This window comes from Glossina fuscipes, unplaced genomic scaffold (assembly GCF_014805625.2).
Source record: "Glossina fuscipes isolate IAEA_lab_2018 unplaced genomic scaffold, Yale_Gfus_2 2, whole genome shotgun sequence".
In the NCBI taxonomy this organism is placed as follows: domain Eukaryota; kingdom Metazoa; phylum Arthropoda; class Insecta; order Diptera; family Glossinidae; genus Glossina; species Glossina fuscipes.
In genome coordinates this window covers 15,059,295-15,083,113 of record NW_023998416.1, presented here as the reverse complement: position 1 = coordinate 15,083,113, position 23,819 = coordinate 15,059,295, and the positions used below count along the sequence as shown (strand labels likewise).

The following is a 23,819-nucleotide window of genomic DNA, read 5'->3' as shown; positions in this document are numbered from 1 at the left end:
ATGTGAACGCACTTTCCTTATTTACAGGGATTATATTAGATGAGTCATCTCAACTGCGTCAGAACAGGAGATCTTCCATTTCTTTACGTTTCATACCACAAAATGCAGGCACGTTGTGTCATCTCGAATACGTACTTGCAGGCGTTGAAAATAAAATGACAAGATTTATATAAATTGATTTGCCGATGCTTGTGCCATTAAAAAAAAAAAGGCGAAAACTAATTTAAAATCTAAACCAAAACTCCCCTTATTAACATAAACATGGGCAACGGCAACGGCAACGGTAACTATCTTCTCTCTCTTATGGGTTACTTTTTTTTCTCAGCAACTATTAATAATGAATATAAACTTTGGTATCTGTGTGTGTTGCTTGAAAATTGTACTCTCTAATCTCTGTAGTGTATATTTGGTGTGCGATTATTTAAAAAAAAAGAAAAAAAAAAAAATTGTACCAATTCATTATTTCAGATCCATTTTACATGAATATAAACGGTTGCCGCAATTTCTATCACCGTTGCTGGTTAATATAAAAGCTGAGCTGTTGGTAGTAGTAGTAGTAGTAATGGTAGTAGTAGTAGTAGCAGTAGCAGTAGTCGTGGTCGTAATGGTGATGGTTGTGGTGACATTATTGCGGTTCACCTCACCGTCACTACAAATATTTAACTCATCACAGTGACTGGTCGACGCTGTCTCCTCGTATTCATCGCAATCTTCACAGGTATCAACGCCATCGTCTAATAATGTTACCTTGGGTTGTAGAGGATAGTGAAAGCATAGCTGATTTATAATTTGCTGTTGCTGTAGGTGGTGATGTTGGTGAGGCAGTGTTTGCGGTTGTTGTAAATTAGAGTTGTTTTCAGTCAAACCGTTAGAGGCCATATCACTATTGTTGCCATGAATCTTGAATATTTGTTCATTTTCTTGCAATTTATCTTCATTGCTTGAGTAGTTGTCGAGATGTCCTGGCATTTGCGTGTTTGCTACACTCAATGTGGGTGGCACATTCAACATTGATCTTATGTTAGAGCGATGATGATGCCCTAAATGCAAAGGTCTAGTAGGCTGTGGCGATTTCTTATAGTCATATAATCTTATAGTTGATGTTGTACCATCTTTTCGCTCCGCAATGGTTTGTTGATTTTTATTTTCTATTCAAAAAGTTATTCGCAAGTTATTGCGTTGTATATAAAAGAATGAATAGAAAATTTTTTAATATCGTACCAAGCGGAACAAGAAGTTGCGGTTGTAGAGGAAGCATACAATCATGACCTGTAGTAGCGGCACGTGGCTCTAGGTTATGTATAGCTGGTACTGTCAAGTAATCGGCTAAGTTAGAAATTTTTTTTGAATTAAACTACTGTGTAAGCGAACAACTAAATGATTGTCACATCTAATAATGGAAACAATTTTTACAAAGGACTAATGGTGCTGCAATGTAAATGAGTGCGAGGCATATATGTGTATAACTAGATAAAGAATATGGGTGTTTAGTTTATGTACACGAGAGGGACGTTATGTACATGACCGTGAAGGTTATGTATGACTTTACTTACTGCTTACGATAATTGGATCCACTTTAAAACCCATCATAGGAGATGTTTGTATTGATATCGTTGTTTCGCAAGATCTTGTATGATGATTCTTTACAATGGCGGGCAATATTAGTTGCGGCCTTTCTACACTAACACCAACAACATTTACGCCATTCATGCTCTCTGTATGACTTTCTATATTATATATAATATATACACATAAGTCGAAACATAAGGAAACTTGTGAGAGTAGCACAATAACCTCGCAAGAAAGAAAACGTGATACAAAAAGGAAATAACAAACCGCAAACGCGCACACATACACGCAAATTTATATACAAGAACAACATAGACTGTGCTTTTAATCTACTTTTATGCATATAAATACAGACATCCACTTACGGGCATTTCATTAAATTTTTAATGAAAATGAAGATTACATTAAATTCCAAGTGAGCAGTGGATGAATATTTACCGATTTTTGCCGGAGTAAAAGCTTCTTTCAATAACGTCGGTGGCTGCGTCGGCCCAGGGGCGAGAACATTTACACCAAGTGAGGTCTGCTTTACAGCATTAGTTCGACCTCTTGGCTGTGGCAATTGTTCACGCTTACGTCTCGGCTGCTCTACTGGTAAGACACGGCGACGTTGTTTTGGTAGTTTTGAGCGGGCCTACAATTTGTATTAGTCATTAATTGATTATAGGGCCATATAAACAATTTTGCATACATACGTAAAAACATGTCATAGATTTTAATTATAATACATACGTATATATATATATATATATATATACCAATTAGTTACACTTATGTTTACATATGCATGTTTATTCATATATACGTAGGTATGCAGTCAAAGGCATTCTTGCCAATTTACCTGTGTGTGTGAATAGAACATCGAAAAATTGCTTACAATAACAGGTACGGGTAAAGCGATTGTCAGTACACCGGCCAAAGCACAAAGGGCTCCCACAAACATGCCAGGATACGTTTTAGGGGCCACGTCACCATAGCCAACGGTAGTCATTGTCACAATAGCCCACCACAACCCCAATGGTATACTCTTGAATTGATTCTCGGGATTGTCCTAAAAACAAAAATACAATTTAGATAGGATGAGAAGTTAGTTAGTTTCCATGCTTTAAATGTGATTTTAAAGCATTTAAGGATAACAGCAATGAATGAATGAATTATGTGTTGCATGCTTTATTTCTTGTTTCGCTCTGCTTGTTTATCGATTTTTTAATACGAAGAATATTCTATATGCCATAATTTTGTTATTTAATCAATGAAATTGAAAAGGTGAATACCTGTAGCTTCTCGGCATAGTAAGCTAGACTGGCAAAGAAAACAATTCCAAGAACTAAGAAAAACACAAGCAACGTCAATTCTTTGGCGGATGCTTTGAAAGTATGGATTAGTATACGTAAGCCGGGAGAATGGCGAGTTAGCTTAAATAAACGCATAATTCGTACGATCGAAAAAGCTTCCAGTAGCCCTGTATGTTCGCCCATGCGTTGCATTACATCCGTATAGAAGCTGAGCGTAGCGACAAAATCTATGATATTTACAGGCGATTTAACAAATTGCCAGATATTTGGTGAAACCTGTAATGTAAAAAATGCATAGCGAATAGAAATAGATTTCTGCAGCTACTGACATTATATATATATATACTTACGATAAACCGTACAATAACCTCGAAGAAGAACCATACGTTGCACACCAGCTCTACGTAAAAAAATGCCTGATGTGGTTGACCAATAGAATCCAACCAACCATGAGAGGGTGCCTCGGTTACATTGTAATTCTGAATTTCGTTAACTACGCTGGGAGAGCGTTTAATTCTTTCTAATTTCAAAAATTTCTCCAAAGAGAGTGCAGCAATCGGTTTTGCAAGGCTAGAGTTAACATTTTCGGACGCCGTCCGTGTAACATTGATGGGTTTGAATGCAGAAGGCAAAATGGTCTCATTGTGATATGCCTTCACGAGCGCACGGTAAGTGGAAATATTTAAATTGGCCGGCAAATGGTGACTTTGGTTAGGAATGGATGCAACCTCAGAGGTGGTTAGCGGTGTATTCGTTTCGGTAGCGACGGTGGTACTAACGATGAAGGCGGGTGAGCTGGGAAAATCTACTCGAAAACCCGGATGGGTTTTCAGGCAGAATGATATCACAGAAATAAAAATGAAGAACACAGACATACTGGCTACAATCTACAAAATTCACGAAACATTAACAAGACATGGGATATGAACATTATTTCAAAGTAAATTCACTTTGGCTCCTGTTGAACTGGACGGTTCATCGAATAGAGCCCAAATTTTTGGCTTTATACGTTGCCAACAGTTTAGTTGACCTTTGTGCAATGAATCTTCGAAACCAAATAAGCGGGCTACTTGCTCTTCCGACGGCTTCTCATTCTCAATATCCAACTTATCCAGAATCGCTAATGTATTCTATAAAACAGTCGTTCACGTACACATTGTTTCATTTAATTACTTATTTACCTGTGTGTCACGGTGTATGCTATAGGTAGACCAACAGCATGGTTCTACTTGATTTGAATCCAAACCCCAAAACTCGAGCTCTTCCTCAAACAGAGGACCACAAACATCGGTAGGATAATGTAATTTTCCAGTTCTAAAAAAATTTCATTCACAATGTTATAAATTTAAGGAGACATGTCACACACGATATGAATTCACCTATAATAATTAAGTATTTGCGTGAAGACACCGGGATGTCGATCAAAAAAATATTCATTAAGAACTGGATCATAATTGGCCAGTGCTTCGGTGAGACGTGACAATCTAGTTGCAGGTATCTTTTTAAGTGTTGCTTTATAGGTTTCATATCTGGAGAAGAGTTAGATCAAATATCAAATAATTGTTAAAAGCTGTCTAGTTTCATAACATTAGAAAATCGTAGGGGATGTATGCCGAACGGATCATATCAATGCTTCCTGATTTCTTCTTGCTTCAAATTTTGCCCGTCGGATAATTATACGCAGACTTTTCAATTTCAAACTCAATTTTACAATTCTCTTATGAAAGTAATTTGGTGTATATGCATGCAGACAAGAGTAGACATATCCGTTCAGATCAAGAAGACAAGGGGTTTAATTTGAATTTCTTTTTTTTTTTTTTTTGTTTTTCTGTTTGCCTATGCTTACCATTAGGTCTGATTGTCTTGTACACTAATTTGCTATACTTAGGTGAGTCGCATGCTATCTAAAAATGCCACTTAAATTCAATTCGCGTAGCGAGAACTGCTCAATGCTAGAGAATTTTTTTTATTTTTTAATAGCCCTGTAAGTCGGGAACTATTTCTTTTTTTTCAGAGGAAAAATTCTTTGAATTGCCATGAATTGCATTTTTCCTCAAAAAATTTTTTTTTTTGGCGCTGTGAACAATCACTCGGAGTATGTCCCTAATTCGCGTCATACGATGACGATGAGAAAGAAATGAGAAAAGCCATGAAAATAATGTAGAAAAAATATGTACTTTAAACTATAAAACTGCAGAAAAAAAATTTTTTTTAATACAAGTTCTATATCATTGTAAAATCACGCTATCAAAGCTTACTTCTTTACGAAATATTCTCGTCCATCTCTGCAACTTTTTACCTTTCTCTCTTTTACTAGAAGAGAGATAGAAAAAGTTAGAATGAATATAAGCTAAGATATTGTTTAGGTACGTGAAAGTATTAAAATTGAATAAAAACGATGATTAAATAGCCAATACAAGGAGTACATTTCATCGTTTATTTTCGTGATATAATAATAAGCTATTCCTTGTTTTCATGTGAAGGAACGAAGCATGACCAAAACATAAGCTTACGTGGTCCGAAAAGTAGTCCGGATGTGTGTAGCACTCTTTAAGACTTATGATAGACCTATTTTTTAATATAACAATCGGTTCAGCATCATTGTGTGAGTCAATTTCAATTTGGCTGTCGGTCTGTCCGTTTAACGTCTATCCATTTGTCTTTTCCTTCAGCTTACAAGTCGTAGTTTTTGAAATATTTTAGCGAAATTTGATGCACTGTCAAGTTTTGTATCCAGCACTTATGCTATTGAAAATGAATTAGATCGCATTACTTTCACGACCACTTCCCACATAATGCTTTATTTTCAAAAATTAATTATATGACAAAATCACTAAGTATTACTACTAGTATTTCATATTAATTTGATGTAAAAAATTTAGATTGCGTTGGACAATTTTTTGAGTCCCCTCCCACAGAAAAGTAACTAGCAAGGTTTCGTTTTTAATAGGTTATGATGAAAATTGGCTCACAAAATTAAATGGACATAATATACGGATTATAGCAAATAGCAATCAGGTGGATCTACATTTTGGACCCAATAAGGATGGTCATGAAAAGTAAGTCTTTATACGGCAAAAGAAATTTAATTTGTTGTACTTCATGGGGAAATTGGGGGAAGAATAATTAGACCATTGATAAAATGTTTAAAGTTTGCAAAATTTGGATCCATTCAGTTTACGTCTTAAGTTCGTCGCGTTTTAAGGCTGCCATGCCTTTACATGGAAAAACAATATAATTATTGAAAATGCATAAAAAATAGTAAAAGGCAATGTGGCGCAGGGTACTTAAAATTGATATTGCCTGATTGCAATATTTTTTTCACACCTACTTACACATCACTTGGTTTATATACCAGTTGAGTGGATAGAGAGACAATTTTATATCGACATAGGAATATATATTTTGGTGTACATAAGAAATTATTGCCTGTTAATGCATATGTTTACGTGCAAATGTGCAAATTGCCATACGTATAGAAACGACATATTACATACTAATGCAACGTGCATATGCATACACAGATTAAATAATTGTGTACACACATTTAAATATATATAAATATATAATTATATATACATACTTATATATGCATAAATATGTATATATATACACACATATATATATATATATATATCTATATATATATATATATACAAAAATATACATGTCTACGCGTCTAAGAAAAGGTGTTCTTCCCTTAGTCACCTGTGCTAACTGTTTGCATCGTTATATACCGAAGTATCTTGGGATTGACGCCTTCATGTTGTTGTTATTGTCTCTGTGCACAAAGAGAATTACTACATTAGTCGCATGCTTGGAATGTCTTCTGCATTTAAAAGAAAGTTCACATAGGGACAAATCGTAGAATATTTGTTACTCTTATCTAAAGTTTATGCTGACACAAAATCACTCGTAAACATACTACACATAGTGCTATACAGCTTTCGCACACTTATGTATCTGTTTGCTATTCATGTTCAGTTCTATTCAGATGGCGATGTTTTGTTTTTGTTCATTTCTATGTCACTCATATAGGGTTCTTTTGTCTTTTTTCCTTTTCCTCTTTCTTTTTTTTTTTCGTGTGTTTGTTTCTGTTTCAGTTTCATTTCTTTTTTTTTTATTCTGAACCGTCATATATACAGTCGAGTCAATTTTATGCCGTCGACAGTTTGATGTTTGCGCTGTTTTACATATATGAGAGTAATGCTAACTTTTTAATCATTTATAAGCACGTATGTAACAGCTATCATAAACAATATTAAGTGCACTCTTCACATAACACACTTTGCCGTAAGCGCGTCAGCCAGCTACTAAAAGTAAAAAAAAAAACAAAAATAAAATAAAAGTAGAAAAGAAACAAAATATATCTCTTTGGAGAACATTGGAAAGTTATCACTTAAGTTACACATGTGAGATGAGGCCGGTTTCAATATTGCAGAGAAAATTTCAACTCAATAACTGCTAGATTTTATAAATTAATAATAAAAACATGTTGACACCTATTGTACCTTTGAAACTTGATGAATATAATGTACGCGATGATAGACAAATAGTTCCGATTTGTGTCAACGTTATGATGAATTTAGTATGCATTCATCCATCGGTATGAAAGCAAGAGAGACGGCAGGCATAGTTTACGAATCATCAGGCAGACACACTTGGGTTTCTTAGTTTGCTATGGGCGATTAGCCAGAGTCAATATTTGCTTTTTTGGCGTTTCATAAATACGTGTGTATCTCTATAAAGATACCTATATACATACGTATACCTATATATATATATGTACATACATATCTATATTTGTGTATATATATATATATATATATATACAAGTAAGTCTCTTAGTTAATCGCATACATTTGCATTACTTATATGTGTTTGCTGTAGGTGCTCGTTGAGAACAGTTTAGCTTAATCGCGGTTGCAGGTGAAGGGTGCAGAAATTCACATCTGTTTTTCTTTCTTTTCGGTTACCGTTTAAGAAATGAGAGAAAACATTAAACTTAAATGGAACACCTTACAGAGCGTACTCAGGTCATTAGGCTCCAAAATTACAAAAATAATTTTCCATTTCCTATAGAGTGAACATCCTCAATGTTAACGGAAGTTAAGATAATGTATCCGGAATAAAAACAAGCAGTAAATAATTATAAAAAAAAATGAACATTTTTCCGAAAAATTAAAATTTCTTCTGCTAAAGCCTTTTGCCTTATTGCTTACAATCAACCATTCATATGCATACTTGATTGAATTTTCTTAATCTTTTTATGCACTCTCCACAAATTTATAAGGCAATCTATTTGCTGTCGAAGTAGTTGACGGTTTAAAACAATTACAGCATTTTTGCCTACAACTAATATTAAGTGCACTAACTAAGTTCTGCCACTTATTGATCTGACGCCTTTAAATTTTCCGAGGCATAGATAGCTTAGATGTATCGGTGTTTGTATGATATAAGTGTCAATTCTTGACAAGCTGTCGTTCTGTGTATATAGGTGCAAAGAGATGGATGCCGTTGCAGGTTACTCCGTTTTAAACTAAAAAAGACTGTGGCCGAAGATATGGAAAGTGCAATAAGCAGCAGAACAGTTTGTGAGAATATTGTTCGTTATGAAAACGACGAAATAGGCGTACGTACGTCTGTCTCCATCAGACACAAGCCAAGGAGGGGATCTCCTTCTCGCGCTAGGAACTTATCCCGGTTGCGGCACATTCTCCTCTATCTGTCCCCGTCTTCTTCCTATTGCCACTGCTTCAGAGTGATGCAGTCGTACTTAGCAGATCAGCATTTCAAAACGGCGGGGGGGGAGGGGGGCGGGGGCAACCCTAAGCTATACGGCAAGTGGCAAAAGACAATGGATTACGATGGTGAATATTTCGAATATTAAGCTTTGTAAAAAGTATATTTTAAACAGAGTTGAATTTCAAGAAAAAAGTAGCAAAATTTATTTATACACCTAATAGATTGGAATTCAGCATAAAATGAAAGCAAAGTCGCTCTAATCCATACTGGGCAACATTTACATTTGGTCGCTTTTAACACGCGAGTTTTTGGTTAACACCGCTTCGCTGTATATAATAAATTTGGTCGCCATTTTCTTTACTTGTTCATATGTCAGTAACTTGTCTAATTTTCGAATTTCGGTTAAATTAGGTTACATTAGTTAGTAACTTATCCAATCTTCAAGTTTCGGTTAAATTAAATTACATTCATATTTGCTCAAATAATTCGTCAAATTAAAAAAAAAGCTATGTTCCATTTGAGTGGAAAGCTAATGGTAACTTAATATCCAATATATAATAAATTTAAATCCAATATTAGAGTAAGTAATAGTGTAAAAATCATCCAATATCCTCTTTTCATATGGGCTTCAATTGCATAGTTCAATAAAAACCACATATCTGTCGATATAGATTTTAATGTATTTTTTTAAGAGAAACGAATTTCTTATTTTCGATAAATTAACTTAATTATTTAAATACTTTTTATTATTATTTTTTTGCTCGAAATTGAACCTTTTCACTCAAAGACTCTCATCAATCACACAAAAATCAATATTCTAGGAATAAAACTTTGCGAACTTTACTAGCTATAGGCATTCACTCCCCATGGAGTTTATTATGTTAAAGATGTCTCGAGAGAATGCCTTCAGTGTTGTAAAATTTTTCACATTTTCCAAAAGTAATCTTTTTTTATGCTTAGTAACCTCCTCGTATACACTCTACTCTATGATATTTCCTTCCCTTTCGAAAACATTGTTAAAGAACTCTTTTTATTTTCAGATTGCTGTAGGGACTTCTTTAAGCAAATAAAGAGCTTAATTGACCTCGACGGTCATCGAATAGGTATTCGTATATGTTTCATATCATTCTTGCACCACTCGTGACAATGTTGTAGAAAATTTGTGTGTATGAATGCAACACGAGGAGGAAAAGCTTGTGATTTTTATTGTTTCAATCGATTCATCCTCTGAGTCAATCAGAATCATCTGATTCCGATCTGAGTCAGTTTGACTGTCCCATCTGTCCGATCTGTCCATCTGTCCATCTGTCTGATTGCTATCCATGTATATTTATGCTCAATCAATATTATGCTTCGCTCCATATATTTTTGTAATGCTCCATTTGGAATAACTCATTATATGTAAGGTAAGTATTGTGATAAATTATGACCACGACAAAAAACAATTTTATATTAAGCGAACTTGTGTAAGATATTCAATGGTCAGCCTTGACCGATTGTAACGTTTTTATTTGTTACATATAATGTCATATCATAAATAATTGTACAAAGAACAAATTATTTTTTCATATATGCATTTGCATTTATAAATCATTGTATATGTTTTTTTGCTGCGATCAATTATCGTCATGCCGGTCTCATTCTCGAACTTGACGTAAGAATTTAAAAATATTAAAATTAAAAACTAAACTTTAAGATGCGAGTAAAGTATTGAAGCCATAATTGAGAGAAAAAAATACAAATGATGGCGTTTCTGTTGATCTTTGGCGAACCCATTCGCGAAAGAGGCTGTTTTTCAATCTCGTTTGAGCACAGGCAAAGCGCCGACTTCTACTAGCAGACAGACACAGAGATATGACTGTGTGATACGTAGATGATTGCACATGCGCCATTCACTACATCGTGTGGATATACATTCGATACAAACTTCCGGTGCAACTATGAAAATAAGATCTTTGCTAATCTCTCTATGAATGATCTGTTAACAGATATGAAAACGAAATTTATTGGGACTATAAAATTATACTTGTGTGATCAAATAATTGTTCTCCCCTCTGGCTGAATTCATTAACGACAGAACCACATGCTTTACCCTTTAGGTTTGGGGAAGTAATTGAGAAAGTGAGCAGAAGCTGCTTAATTCAGTAGCCAAATTCATAATCAGAACAAAGAAAAACCTCCTTCCCGAATACCTAATATGGCGGAAGCACTGAATTTTTTGGAATCGCTTTTGGCCTCATGTCTAATGAAACTACATAACATTTTCTATTTGGAAATAATTTTAAATGTACATAAGCACTTTCCAAAGATTCCATTAGACAACTGTGAAATTAATAGGTCAATAGTCAATGAGGTGCAATTTACCGCAACGGATCCTTTTAATATCCCAAGTCTCTTGGAACAGAGCACGAAATTTCAAAGAAAACAATTCTTTTAGATAATAAAATTCTGTCCGCATACTCTATTCCGTGGCCCTGAATATCTACAGTGCCTATAGAGCTCTTAATATCTACGGTGACCGTTAAAGTACAGCGAACTTCGATAAACCTTTCGTTCCGCATAGTTCTGCTTATGGCACTCATGTTGTAAATTTGCGAAACAACAACAAAGAGTGTTTAAACATTCGTTGATATTCAAACATAAGTAAACCTTATTTACGTCTTCTAGATAAATATCAATGATATAGGGTAACCAAGAATATAAATGACGTCTGCCGAAGTTAATTAAAAAAATTGTGCATAATCGCAACGCTTTCAGGTCTGATAGCATCTTTTCAAAATTTGTCTTAAGATTTAATTTCTTTCCAATCAAATTGTGCGTACTTGGAACACGCGTAATAATAAACATTTGTATGAAGTGTGGTCTCGACATTAAAGCGTAGAGGAATTTACTTCTGAATATCGCCAATGAGCTGAAAATGAATCTGCATGAAAGCGCTTCGACCCTTTGATAACTGAGTTATGACGAACTATTAAACTTTCAGATTAGCCGTCACATTTACACCGGAAGCTAATAGTGCTATGTAATATATTTATAAAATTTCGTACTTTAATTTATCACAATTACCTTATGCCACCGACGTTTAGTATTATACGGTTTTCTCCATCCATCCTGCATATATTTCATGCGGTAATGTAACATAACATACGATGATAAAGCTAAAATTTACTTAGAACCAATGAATAGCACAGCAACAATTGTTGGCTAAGATAACATTTACGTTGAAATCTCTCCTCTCTCTGACGTTTCCGACCTTTCTCTCTCGCCATGCAAACAAAACAGTGATTTGTTGTTTACTTTAGTTTAGTTTAGAATAATTTTACAGATGAGAAATAATTTGCTCTCGCGCGTATTTATCTCTTTGTTCTTTTATTCTATTAACTCTACAAACAAGTACATGTGTGTATGATTACAACAACAACAACAAAAAAAAGAAAAAAAAAGATTTTTTTTTACATTGTTCTTGTCGTTTAATGGTTTAATTGCACTTAAATTTTTATAAAGCCTGACATTAATTAAGCTATTAAGGCAACTACAATAACGACAACAACAACAAGTGTAACAACAACAGCAACTACAATAGGTACAAAAGCAGGGAAGGCATCGAGAAAGAATGAAATAAGGACTTTTAATTTAACATTTTTTCAGCATTAATGTTTCCAAAAATACTTTCCCCCGTTAAAGGCATATATACACATGCATATATATATATAAATGTATGTATATAAACACACTTATAGTCGTAATATACTTGTTTATATATTATAAAGGAACATTGTTTTTGTTTTTATTCATATTCACTATCGGCAACGTACACATACTGCTTGTGTACGTGTGTGTTGCCTTACTTTTCTAAGGATAATTTCTCATTTCCCGGAAGTACGAGTCACAGTGTAAATGGGGAGATGAATAGCTTGTGTACGATTATGCTTATATATGTTTAACTGTAAGTAATAAGTAAAAAAGTTACTTTAGATTTTTTTCTGTTTTCTTTTTTTTTTTTTTTTTTTTTTTTTTGTAGAAACTCGTTAGCAACACATTTGTCAACGTTTCAACGTTTTCATGGCGATATGAACATTCATGTGTACATATATATGCTTTTTTGTCTGCAGCCTAATATTTGTCGAACAAGCTGGTCGGTCAGTTAGTTAGTCTTACGCTTGTTCGACTCATTAATTGATTATAAAATATTTATCGAGAAAGAAAAGGAGAGAAAGATAAAGAGAGAGAGAGAGGGATAGAACAAAATGAAATGTTTATTCAATTTACAGGATAAATTTTTTTAGCTTCATATGTCTTGTATTCATTTGCTGTCAAGGCGAGATGACGATGAGCATCGAATAGAAATTAAATACTATCAAAACATATTAGGCAGTGAATGCTGTCGTTGCTTTTCAAAGTATTCGAAACGTATAGTGTTAATGGTTGATTGCATTAACGTGTTAAGATATATATGTATTCTCTTATACGAGTATATACATACGTTTATGTACATACTACTCTATGTCGCACAGTATTAATAATAAAAAAAAAAAAAATGAAAAAAAAAAGAATTGCGAAGAAATGTTACTTTATTTAAAACAATTCAACTTCATTTCAACGCTTTTTAACGAATACTATTTAAAAGTTATGCACATATATGAATGTACAAATCATTAAAGTTTTTCTTAGTTTTATTTTTTTTTTAAATAAAATCTTTTAATTTCAGTGTAGTTTGACTTTCTCACTATTTCACTTAACGTTCACTAACGTAGCAGGTAATGACATCTTAAGACTGAGCACGAGCACGACTTTCATTCAGCATCTTTTGTTGGATAAATAGAAAGGCAAAAAAGCTCTTGGCCCTTCTAACTTTTAATGCAACAACAATGCAAACAAATTCAACGTTATAAAATTACGTACAAGAAGGGCCTCATAAAAACGTACTATCCTCGTCTGACATAATATAAGCGCTGTAAAATACCGCTTAAAACGTACAAAACTTGCTATATGTGTTCGGATTTCTTTGCCATCATTTTCTCATCGCTCCTCTGCCGACAATACAAAATATACGGGTATCTCTAGTATAACGCGGTTAATTCCTACTATGATATAATAATATAGAATAACAGACCTTAAACATAGTTATGGTAAGAATCAAGGTTATGCGTATCGTGTTACACCATACCTCGAAATAATGCACCTCAATGCCACATGTACTCTGCTGTATTGAAAGCAAGTCTTACAATGCAAAATTTTATGATAACTGATACTTTATTCCCAGTTTACATATAAACGAGAAGAGAAGTTAAAAAAACATATATGAAAGTCAACCTTATGAGGCAATATAAATATTAAGAATATATTCAAAAAATAATAATTGCAATCACAAAATTAATTTTCTTCAAAAATTACAGCTAATTTTTTCTTTTCTGAAAGTTAATTGAAAGTCCTCTTCACGAGTCACTTCACCATTATTACAAAAGTGATCTGATGTAGTTGTATACTCGGTATTCGACTTTTTAAAATCGCGTGCTTTTTTGAAGTCATACAATAACTGCCGCAAATTTTGCATCGTGTTAGAAAGAGACAATGTTTTACAAGCGCCGTGTTATACGGAGGATACCTTTTTGCTTGTATTAAGAGAGCAAATCTGAAGAAGAGCAAATATTTCTCTTTTAGACGACGTAATAATCACAGAGAAGTGAAGTTATAGCAAAAGTTATGCGGTTTGAGTCGATTCGTTTCGTACACTGTACCGAAAATGCAAAATATTAGTGTGTATATGGACTTTGCTTGGGCTATATATGAACTACACAATATCGGAATATTCAGTCTTACTAAACTATCGCGATTTTGTAGAGATAGAGATATCTCGCAAGATTACTGTAACATAAACACTGTCGAACAGGTACGAAACTTTTAGTACATGAAATGAAATGCGACATTTTTTTTCAACCCAACCTTTTTAGGAAACGATTTTAAAAAGAACAAGTAAAAAATTATATTTGGTCCTGACCGAATCTTTTATGCCCCTCACCGTTATCCTAAAAAAGGCAAAAAAGGTAAAAGAACTAAATTTTCATGCTCTATAATATAGAGCAGACGCGGCTGATTTTTTCTATTTTCAAAGTAAAAGTTATTGTCGCATTGGATAATCGGATTTGTAAGGGGATTCTTGGATGTCTTCATTTTCACTACCTGAAGAATGCTTACCACAAATACTACACACTTGGACAGACACACAGATGGACAGTCGAACAGATGGACTAGTTTAGATGTATTCCACTATTTGAAATTGTCCAAGAGTTTTTACGGGGTTTTTGAAACTTGTTTCTGCGCCTTATAAAGTTATTGAGAAAAATTAAATTTTAATATCTTATAATATTGGCTAGGCTTAGTAAGTTTTTTCCATTTTTCTACAGACGCTACAGCATCGACCATAGAATATGCGTCCAAATATTTGTACATTTATTGGCTATAGTTTGAGTAATAAACAAAACACCAATCTTTTATTCGTTTTGAAAAGCAGCTTATGTCGTTCTAACGATGTGGCCCATTTTTGAAACCAGCCAAGCGTAAGAGAACTTTCAATGTTACGGCCAAATTTGAAGTTGATGTTTCCGTTTTTGCGGCCAGGAGAATTTTTCTTATACCCATCACCGAAGGGTGTGGGGTTTATTTATCTCTTCAAAAAGTTTGCAACGCCCAGAAGGAAGCATCAAACACTTTACAAAATATATATACATTCTTGCGGAGTATCAAATGCTAATCGATGACTGTCCGTCTGGCTATTGTCTGTCGTGTACATTTACGAGACATATAAGTTTTTCAATATTCAATGCCAATAAGTTCATTTTTACTGTGTTGTTAACTATTAGCAAAGCATCACTGTCATCGAAAAATGTACTAAGGTGTGGCAACACCTCAACCCATCAAGAATACGTTTGTTGGAAATTGTAGGACTTGTTTTGTCAACTTTTGGAATGAATGCAACAAGTCGGATCTTGGATTGGTCAATAATTGCTTTATTTTTTTATTTTTGGGTTTCGCTGTGTTAATTCGTTTTCATACTCTTAGCTTTTAAATAACTTTTGTTGTTGCAAATGAAGGGGTGTTTTTAGTTCGCGAAGAAAAGCAGAAACTAAATAATTTTTCAATATAATTTCGAGAAAATTTTAAATAACAATTTTTATTAGCAGAAACAATATTGTAATAAAGATGTCAGCCGTACGTTTCCTAAGTGTTATAGGTCAATTACCTAGAAGGCATTTCGTCCACCAAAATGGATGTAAAAGAGGCAAGATACTTTATAAAATATAAATTTTTATAAATAATTTTGTTAATTTCTTTAAAAAATCTTAGTGCAAGAATCGAAGAAGAACATGTAGTTGGACTTTGTACTTTGCACTGTCTGTAGATGCGATGCCGGTGTGTTTTTCGTTTTAGACATTTTTAATAGATTATGATTTTTTTAGTGATTATCATTTTTCTCTTCTCTGTGTTTTGATGAAAGTTTCTTTCTTCTCTCATTTAGTTTTTATGCAAAATGTACGCCTGATGTCTGCTGCGCCTGAGAAACACATTCGCACCAAAATCGTGGGTGATGTTATGGTCATTACATTAGATTCTCCGGGAGCTAAAGTGAACTCTTTAGGCGATGCAGTAATGCGCGAGTTTGAAGACATACTTAAAGAGGTGGAAACAAATCCACAGGTTAAATCGGCCGTACTTATATCTGCCAAGCCTGGCTGCTTTGTAGCCGGCGCTGATATTAGCATGCTAGAAAAATGTCAAACAGCTGCAGAAGCTACTCGAATATCCCAAGAAGGCCAATATATGTTCGAACGTATGGAACGCGGTCGCAAGCCTTTTGTCGCTGCGATTAATGGAGTATGTCTAGGTGGCGGTTTGGAATTGGCTATGGCATGTCATTACCGTATTGCCACCAAGGATAAGAAAACAAAGTTAGGTCTTCCTGAAGTAATGTTAGGTTTACTACCCGGTGGAGGTGGTACCGTTCGCCTACCAAAATTAGCAGGTGTACCAACAGCACTTGATATGGAATTGACTGGCAAACAACTGCCAGCCGAACGTGCCAAAAAGGCAGGTGTTGTTGATTTATTAGTGAATCCGTTAGGTCCTGGTCTTGCGCCTGCCGATCAGACCACAATGGAATATTTAGAAAGGGTTGCTATCCAAGCGGCGAACGATCTTGCGAGTGGAAAACTTAAGGTTAGTAAACGATTTCAGAAGTCTAATTAAAAATTTCGATACTATATGTGCTTGTAAATAACATAAAGGTTAACCGCGAAAAGACTGGATTGATTAATAAGGTTACATCTTTAGTAATGGATACAGAGTTCGTGAAAAACAAAATTTTCGATACGGCGCGGAAACAAGTGATGAAGATGACTAATGGCTTGTACCCAGCGCCACTCAAGATTCTTGACGTAATCCGAACTGGTGTAGATAAAGGCAGCGAAGCTGGTTATGCAGCTGAGCGAGAGGGATTCGGTCAACTGGCTGCCACACCCGAGTCGAAGGGTCTGATTGCTTTGTTCCGTGGTCAAACGGAATGCAAGAAGAATCGTTTCGGTGCACCGCAACATAAGGTTAAGACATTGGGTGTTCTAGGAGCTGGCCTAATGGGTGAGAATTTTATATTCAATTCTGTTAGTGTTAAAAATTTGTATTCGTTTCTGTTAGTGTGTATAGTATAAAGAAAAACGATAAAAAATATCAAATAAAATTTTATGTTTAGGTGCTGGTATTGTTCAAGTTAGCGTCGATAAAGGCGTTTCAGTTGTAATGAAAGACGCGACGGATGCTGGCTTGGCTCGTGGAATTGGTCAAGTTCAAAACGGTTTGGAAACAAGTGTGAAACGAAAGCGTATTACAGCTCTGGAACGGGATCAAATTCTAGCTAATTTGCTGCCCACTCTTGATTACAATGATTTCAAGAATGCCGATATGGTGATTGAAGCTGTCTTTGAGGATATTAAGGTAAAACATGGCGTAATAAAAGAATTGGAGGCAGTTGTGCCCAAGCACTGTATAATTGCCACCAATACCAGTGCCATTCCTATTACTAAAATAGCTGCTGGCAGCTCCCGACCGGATAAAGTCGTAGGAATGCATTATTTTTCACCTGTAGACAAAATGCAACTACTTGAAATCATAACTCATCCAGGCACATCGAAGGACACCATTGCTGCAGCCGTTGCTATGGGCCTAAAACAAGGCAAAGTGGTTATTATCGTTGGTGATGGTCCTGGTTTTTATACAACAAGAATTTTGTCCACTATGTTGTCTGAAGCCATACGGTAGGTGATATGTAAATATTAAAAAAAAAATTATGCTAACTAAAGTTTAACATATGTAGACTTCTCCAAGAAGGCGTAGACCCCAAAGATCTTGATTCCATGTCCAAGAAATTCGGTTTCCCCGTAGGAGCTGCCACTTTAGCTGACGAAGTTGGAATCGACGTAGGCTCGCATATAGCAGTAGATTTAGCTAAAGCGTTCGGTGACCGTTTTAGCGGAGGAAATTTGGCCGTAATGCAAGACATGGTTACTTCTGGATTCTTGGGCCGCAAATCTGGAAAAGGCATCTTTATATATGAAGGCAAAACGAAGGGAGCTCGTCCGGTTAATTTGCAAGCCTTGGAAATATTAAAACAAAAGTACGCTTTAACTCCGAAAGGAGCAAACACCGCCGAAGATATGACCTTGCGAATGGTTTCACGTTTTATTAACGAAGCTGTGCTTTGTCTCGAAGAGAAGATTTTGCATAATCCCTTGGAGGGTGACGTCGGCGCTGTTTTCGGTCTAGGATTTCCTCCTTTTACCGGCGGTCCATTCCGTTTTGTGGATCAATTTACCGCTCGCAGATTAGTTGATAAAATGTTAATGTACGCCGATCTTTATGGCGCTCCGTTTAAACCCGCCCAAACATTGCTCGATATGGCAAAGGATCCATCTAAAAAATTTTATCCTGATACGATCGCAACTTCGCATTTGTAAATGGCTACACGTACATGTATATTTAGCGCCTACTTTTACTGAGTGAGAAATGGATCGTCTTAACTTAGAGTACGCGCACGCACCACTATTAATGCATTTAGCGATTTATCGATGTTTAATTTTTAAGTTTAAAGTCTGCGAATATGTTTACAAATCTGAAATCGTGTTAAACTATTAAAACTATTACCAACAATTTTTTAAACGACTTTTACGAGTTTTATTTACAAATTGAATATGATTAGTGTTAAAAGTAACGATAAGCTTTGGATCGATCTACGCTGAGGAACGCCGTCAAGTTTAATAGTGAGAAATTAACTATAAAACTTACGCATGAATAATAATTTTATTTTTATATTATTTTCGACATTCTCGTGAGGAATTACGTCTTGTTTTGGCAGAATTATTTTGACTAGGAGTTGCCGCATGAGAGCTGTATTCGGCGGGATAACGATCGACTACGTCGTCGATTAGCTCAAGAATACCTATTTTCAATTTTCGCTTTTGTTGGGGTGTTAGGCTTGCGATATCGGGTAATATGCTACGAAAAAATTCCATATCCGCATCCTCTCTGGCGCATAAATGAAAATGCCCTGTACTGGTAGTATCGCTTGGATGGCACTCGGATTTAATTCGTTTTGGTTGATGAACGTGATCATATGCTTCTCGGCTCATATGATGATGATGATTGTTTGCATACGCGATGTCTTGCGCTCCATCTGGTGTCCTAAGTTCTGACAACTGAACGTCGGGTATGAAATTCTGTAAAGTATTCGCACTTGCTGTATCACTCAAACCCGGTGACGTTCGATTATTGTGCTGCATGTGTAAATTAACTGTTACGGCTGGATCAAAAGCGTCAATAGTTTCTTCGTCTTCGTTGTCTGATAGAGAATGCTTCACTTCCAACTCTTGATGTTCTTCATCAAATTTACGTGGTGGTTGCACTACGATTTGTAATCCTGAAGATGTATTCGTACCGTTGTTGTTGTTATTATTATTTGCTTGTTGTTGGAGTTGCTGTTGAGAGTACTCATATAAAGATGCTAAACTACTGTTCGCATCTATCGAGTTTCTTGTAGATTTGAGAAAGGGCAACAAAAATGCCATGTGCTCGGTTAGGTAGTAGGGCTTATGTTGAGGATCTGAACCGCATTGCTGCTTGATATAGCGTGATAAACATGCTCGTAAATTGCGCCAACGTTCCTTACAGTGAATTACTATTTATAAAAAAGAACAAGAAGAACAACTATTATTACTTTTCCATCTCTCTCTCTCTCTCTCTCTCTCTCTCAAATTCAGTTTATCAGAAATAAATCGCAACATTCTCTTAAGCTTAGAAAGTTTTGCAAACTTGAAGAACTTTGTGCTTACCGCTTTCTTTCGTTTCTAATGAGATCTGCAACCAGGCTTTTTCCTGATTATCACGATTACGATATTCGGGAACTTTCTTGTCATATAAGCACTTGTGCGTACGCACAAGATTGACAAAGCGTATATTGAAGTCTTCATCGGTTTGCATAGTTCGATTCGCAAAGTTTTGAGTGGTCGAACCGGCGGTTGCATTAACAATCGGGATAATTGTTATGGCGCCTCGACTATTAGCAGAAGAATTAATAGCATTAGCAATGGCCTTAACGGATGTATCAGTGCTTGGGGAAAGTGACAATGAATTATTTAGGCCATTTGGACTTGACAATGGCATATTCGGCTTTATATCATTATCGTTGGAATCAGCGTTTGAGTTGTTTTTATGATTGGTTTTCGCTTTGTTGTTAACTGATCGTAAAACGCACGACGTATTCGTAGTCATTGTAATAAATTGTGGTCTAAACTTTTCGTGGATTATAATTATGTTAAAAAAAAAGTTTCAATTGTTAATTATTGCAAAGCAATTTTGATTTGTATTCTCTATTGTATGTGTGAGCTCGTTCAATTATTTTTTTCTGCTTAACGCAATCTTTTTTATTTACACCTTCGCATATCGTAATTTTATTGTTATTTAATATGTTAACAAAGCAAACAAACACACCAATACAGAAAAAAAAGCATAAAGCTCTGATTCTCTGATTGTTTTAATAATGCACCGAAAAGGGCGCGCTTTTATTATCATGGTATGAGTAAATAACATGAAAGCACTTTCTCTGTATTTTCTCTAATTTTTGTTTTATATTTTGTTTACTAAAATATTATGAAATAATAGCGTTGCCAGATTGCAAATCAATGGAAATTTACAATTTGTTTTGCTATCAATCAGATTTTATTGAAACGGTACATTATTTTCCACTTTATAATTCAATAGTCCCCAATATATTTGTTGCATCTAGCGAATATATTCAATTTATTAACAATTATCTGACGCGACTAATGTAATTAAGTAAAAGTCTTTTAAAATCTTAATTCATTTCTTATTTTATTACTTTCAGAATGTTTCGAAAATAATAGTTTTATTTTTTTTGTGACAATAAATATATCACATCTTTATACTTCCAACTATCAAGAGATGGTTATATACCAATTTTGTTAGTTAGAAGTATAAGCACTGTAGACATCGTATACAATATAGACTTGATTTGGCTCAAATTCTTTCGTTAGCGAACTACGGTTGCAATGCCAGAGCACAAATTTTTCCTTTCTCATCATATTTGCCTTTCAACTGTATTTATTATCTTTATTTGTTTACTTTCTTGTTTGTGTTCTGTTTATTAGAGTCTTAATTAAAAATTTATGCTTGCAACAGAACCAAGTAAAAAGTCATGTGCATGCAACAAGTCCAAATAAAGAGTCATGCGAGAAGTGCAAGTTCGATGAATTTTAAACGTTCGATGAATATACTCTTGTACTCTTGTTTATATCGAATATATCGTATATATTGAAAATCGAGTTTCTAGGCAGTCTCATCGAGCTTTCAAACATGATCAAACATGGATTAGTCGCACACATGGATTTTCACACGGATTTGTTCATTTACATGAATTTTTAACGTATCTATTGAATATTGAGTATCTGCGCAACCTGATCAAGCTTTCAAACTTGATCGAACTTGGATTAGTCGCATGCACGACTTTCACTTCAAATTGTAACATGAATGTATTCGAATTTCCCACCAAAATACGTGTCAATGTAATTCACAACAATTTTCAGGATATCTTATATTCCCATATACAAAATAAATATACAATTCAGTTCACAATATGCATAAAAGATACATGTCGGTAAGAAAAAAAAACACAACAAAATGAAAATTTATCTGAAACAATGAAAAGCTTTTTTCAAATTTAAAATACATATGTCTAATGTCGTTTCCATTTTACTCCAGCTTTAAATTAGATTTATAATTGTCCTTGCCCCGAAAACTCTGATGTGGTTAAATAAAATTTGGCTGTTTAAAATTTTCATTGCTAGATAAATTAAGCAAAAATCGTTAAAAAATATAAAACAAATTCTAAGATTCATTTTTTTAAGTGTACGTATGTAGTATAAATATATATATATATATACATGTATGCATAAATATATATTTATTTACATATATATATATATATTTGCTAATATAACAAAATTAGCTTTTTCGTTGTTTGTTTTTAGATTTTTGAACATGTTTCGTCGGAAAGCTTTTTTGCACATTGTAAAACTTTTGTGTTATCAAAGTAGCTGGCTGGTATATCTGACAAATAACAGTCACTATTGTTTTGTTCAAGGGACGGACGTTATTGAAATTGTTGTTGTTGTTGCTGTTATTGCATTACTATTGTGATGATATGATATTTGCTTGTGGTTACGCCATACACACACATTAAATTTAATATAGTATTTTCATGAATATTATTATTTGGCGGGTTGGCAGGGTGTTCGAATTACTGCATTGATATGTGTATTGTTTTGTGTTCTCTAGTGTTTATAGCTATTATTGAGTTGTTGTTTTGTTTTGTCTCTGTTTATCGTAAAGGCTTTTAAACACATTTCTATTTCGATTTAAGTTTTGAAGTAAATTATGTGCACATGTTTGTGTTGTAAATAGATTTTTTTCATTTTGAAATAATAATTTCTATTAACATAGGATCGCAATTACAATAATAAAAGAAAAATAATAAAACATATTCATATATATACATAAAATATGTACGTGTGCACATATGTATCTACATTTGTCGTTTGTCAGAATAGCCACTGTTAAGATTGCTTTGTATTGTTGTTGCTTTTTTTTATCATTACATTTTGTATATTGTTGTTATTTCGTTCTACCACACGATTAGGTTTGATGATGTGTGTATTTTAAATCTTTACCCACATGCCCCACATATATGTATATATATATATATATATATATATATTGTTTGAAATTTGTTGTCGTATTTGTTGGTACTGCGTCGTGTATGTACACACATATATTGTTGCCTAAATGCGATGATTTTCTCTGTTTCCGTTAACTTCACATTGAATAAAAATACACTAAAATGAACCGTTTTTTTTATAATATCGCCCTTTTTACCAATAAAAGAAAAGTGTTGCCTCTTTCTGTTCTCAGAATTTCCATTCAAAAATGTCGTCGTTTTGTTTGCTTTGTTTGATCTTTTAGTACAATGTCTCACAAACTTTCAAAAAAAAAAAAAAAAAAAACTCTTGTTTATTTAACACATTTTACATGTGTGCGTTCAGGTACATACAATAGAAGTAAACTAAATATTTTTTCAGTTCATGACCGTATCGCAGAACTATGTATATAATGAATACCCGGCCGTCATTCACTACAATAATTGTTTTCCGTAACGCAACTATAAAGCAACTAAAGCAACTAAACAAAACATACAAAGCACAGAACACAAACAGCAGCACCTATCTGCTCGTAATAATACATTTTTATATGTATATGTGTAAATGTATAGATTTGGTCACCACACGTACACACAGTCAAATAGATGTTTACAGTTTGCAGTGCATACATTTGAGTGCGTATGTGTGTTTGTGAAAATAAGACGAAGCACCTTTTCATCGCACGACATACGAGCAACTTCCAACGAACATTTTTTTGTTCGCCTTATCGTCAACTCAGAACAGCTCACGCAAAACAAACAACAACATTCTCATATAGTACATATTGCTTGTTCTACATATATACGCAAAGATGTGTGCGCTCAAATGTTATCAGTCAAAACAGCACAACACACAGAAATTGTTGGCTTTTTGTGTTTTATATATTTACAAATAT

General features: G+C 34.3%; 3 protein-coding genes across 9 annotated transcripts; 1 reads left to right on the top strand and 2 right to left on the bottom strand.

Moving 5' to 3' along the window:
- Positions 1-446: 446 nt before the first annotated feature.
- Positions 447-13,138, bottom strand: LOC119633173 (potassium voltage-gated channel protein Shaw). 2 transcript variants are annotated; one of them, XM_038026530.1, is made up of 12 exons: positions 13,093-13,138; positions 11,676-11,983; positions 4,244-4,393; positions 4,046-4,178; positions 3,815-3,994; positions 3,215-3,751; positions 2,844-3,140; positions 2,411-2,620; positions 2,008-2,203; positions 1,554-1,727; positions 1,222-1,326; positions 447-1,148 (listed from the first exon to the last, which is right to left on the bottom strand). In XM_038026530.1, the coding sequence occupies exons 2-12, from the start codon at positions 11,717-11,719 to the stop codon at positions 460-462; spliced, it is 2,715 nt and encodes a 904-aa protein (XP_037882458.1). In that variant the 5' UTR covers positions 11,720-11,983; positions 13,093-13,138; the 3' UTR covers positions 447-459. The 2 variants fall into 2 exon arrangements, with proteins under 2 accessions (XP_037882458.1, XP_037882459.1); XM_038026531.1 differs by lacking the exon at positions 1,554-1,727.
- Positions 13,139-15,604: 2,466 nt separating this feature from the next.
- LOC119633174 (trifunctional enzyme subunit alpha, mitochondrial) lies at positions 15,605-18,819 on the top strand. The gene is made up of 5 exons (XM_038026532.1): positions 15,605-15,888; positions 16,126-16,823; positions 16,892-17,240; positions 17,353-17,914; positions 17,974-18,819. The coding sequence occupies exons 1-5, from the start codon at positions 15,810-15,812 to the stop codon at positions 18,611-18,613; spliced, it is 2,328 nt and encodes a 775-aa protein (XP_037882460.1). The 5' UTR covers positions 15,605-15,809; the 3' UTR covers positions 18,614-18,819.
- A 58-nt stretch (positions 18,820-18,877) lies between these two features.
- On the bottom strand, positions 18,878-23,398 carry LOC119633175. 6 transcript variants are annotated; one of them, XM_038026533.1, is made up of 3 exons: positions 23,345-23,398; positions 19,985-20,439; positions 18,878-19,830 (listed from the first exon to the last, which is right to left on the bottom strand). In XM_038026533.1, the coding sequence occupies exons 1-3, from the start codon at positions 23,353-23,355 to the stop codon at positions 18,968-18,970; spliced, it is 1,329 nt and encodes a 442-aa protein (XP_037882461.1). In that variant the 5' UTR covers positions 23,356-23,398; the 3' UTR covers positions 18,878-18,967. The 6 variants fall into 6 exon arrangements, with proteins under 6 accessions (XP_037882461.1, XP_037882466.1, XP_037882465.1 ...); XM_038026538.1 differs by having other exon boundaries at positions 19,985-20,444; positions 23,278-23,362; XM_038026537.1 differs by having other exon boundaries at positions 23,278-23,362.
- Positions 23,399-23,819: the final 421 nt, after the last annotated feature.

Coding starts and splice junctions, on each gene's coding strand:
- LOC119633173 (XM_038026530.1), bottom strand. CDS start 11,719: ATGGATGGAGAAAACCGTATAATACTAAACGTCGGTGGCATAAG. Junction 4,179..4,243: donor CAAATACTTAATTATTATAG/GTGAATTCATAT, acceptor AAATTTTTTTAG/AACTGGAAAATTACATTATC. Junction 1,728..2,007: donor TTTTACTCCGGCAAAAATCG/GTAAATATTCAT, acceptor TATATAATATAG/AAAGTCATACAGAGAGCATG.
- LOC119633174 (XM_038026532.1), top strand. CDS start 15,810: ATGTCAGCCGTACGTTTCCTAAGTGTTATAGGTCAATTACCTAGAAGG. Junction 16,824..16,891: donor TTGCGAGTGGAAAACTTAAG/GTTAGTAAACGA, acceptor AATAACATAAAG/GTTAACCGCGAAAAGACTGG. Junction 17,915..17,973: donor ATGTTGTCTGAAGCCATACG/GTAGGTGATATG, acceptor TAACATATGTAG/ACTTCTCCAAGAAGGCGTAG.
- LOC119633175 (XM_038026533.1), bottom strand. Junction 19,831..19,984: donor ATTAGAAACGAAAGAAAGCG/GTAAGCACAAAG, acceptor TTTTATAAATAG/TAATTCACTGTAAGGAACGT.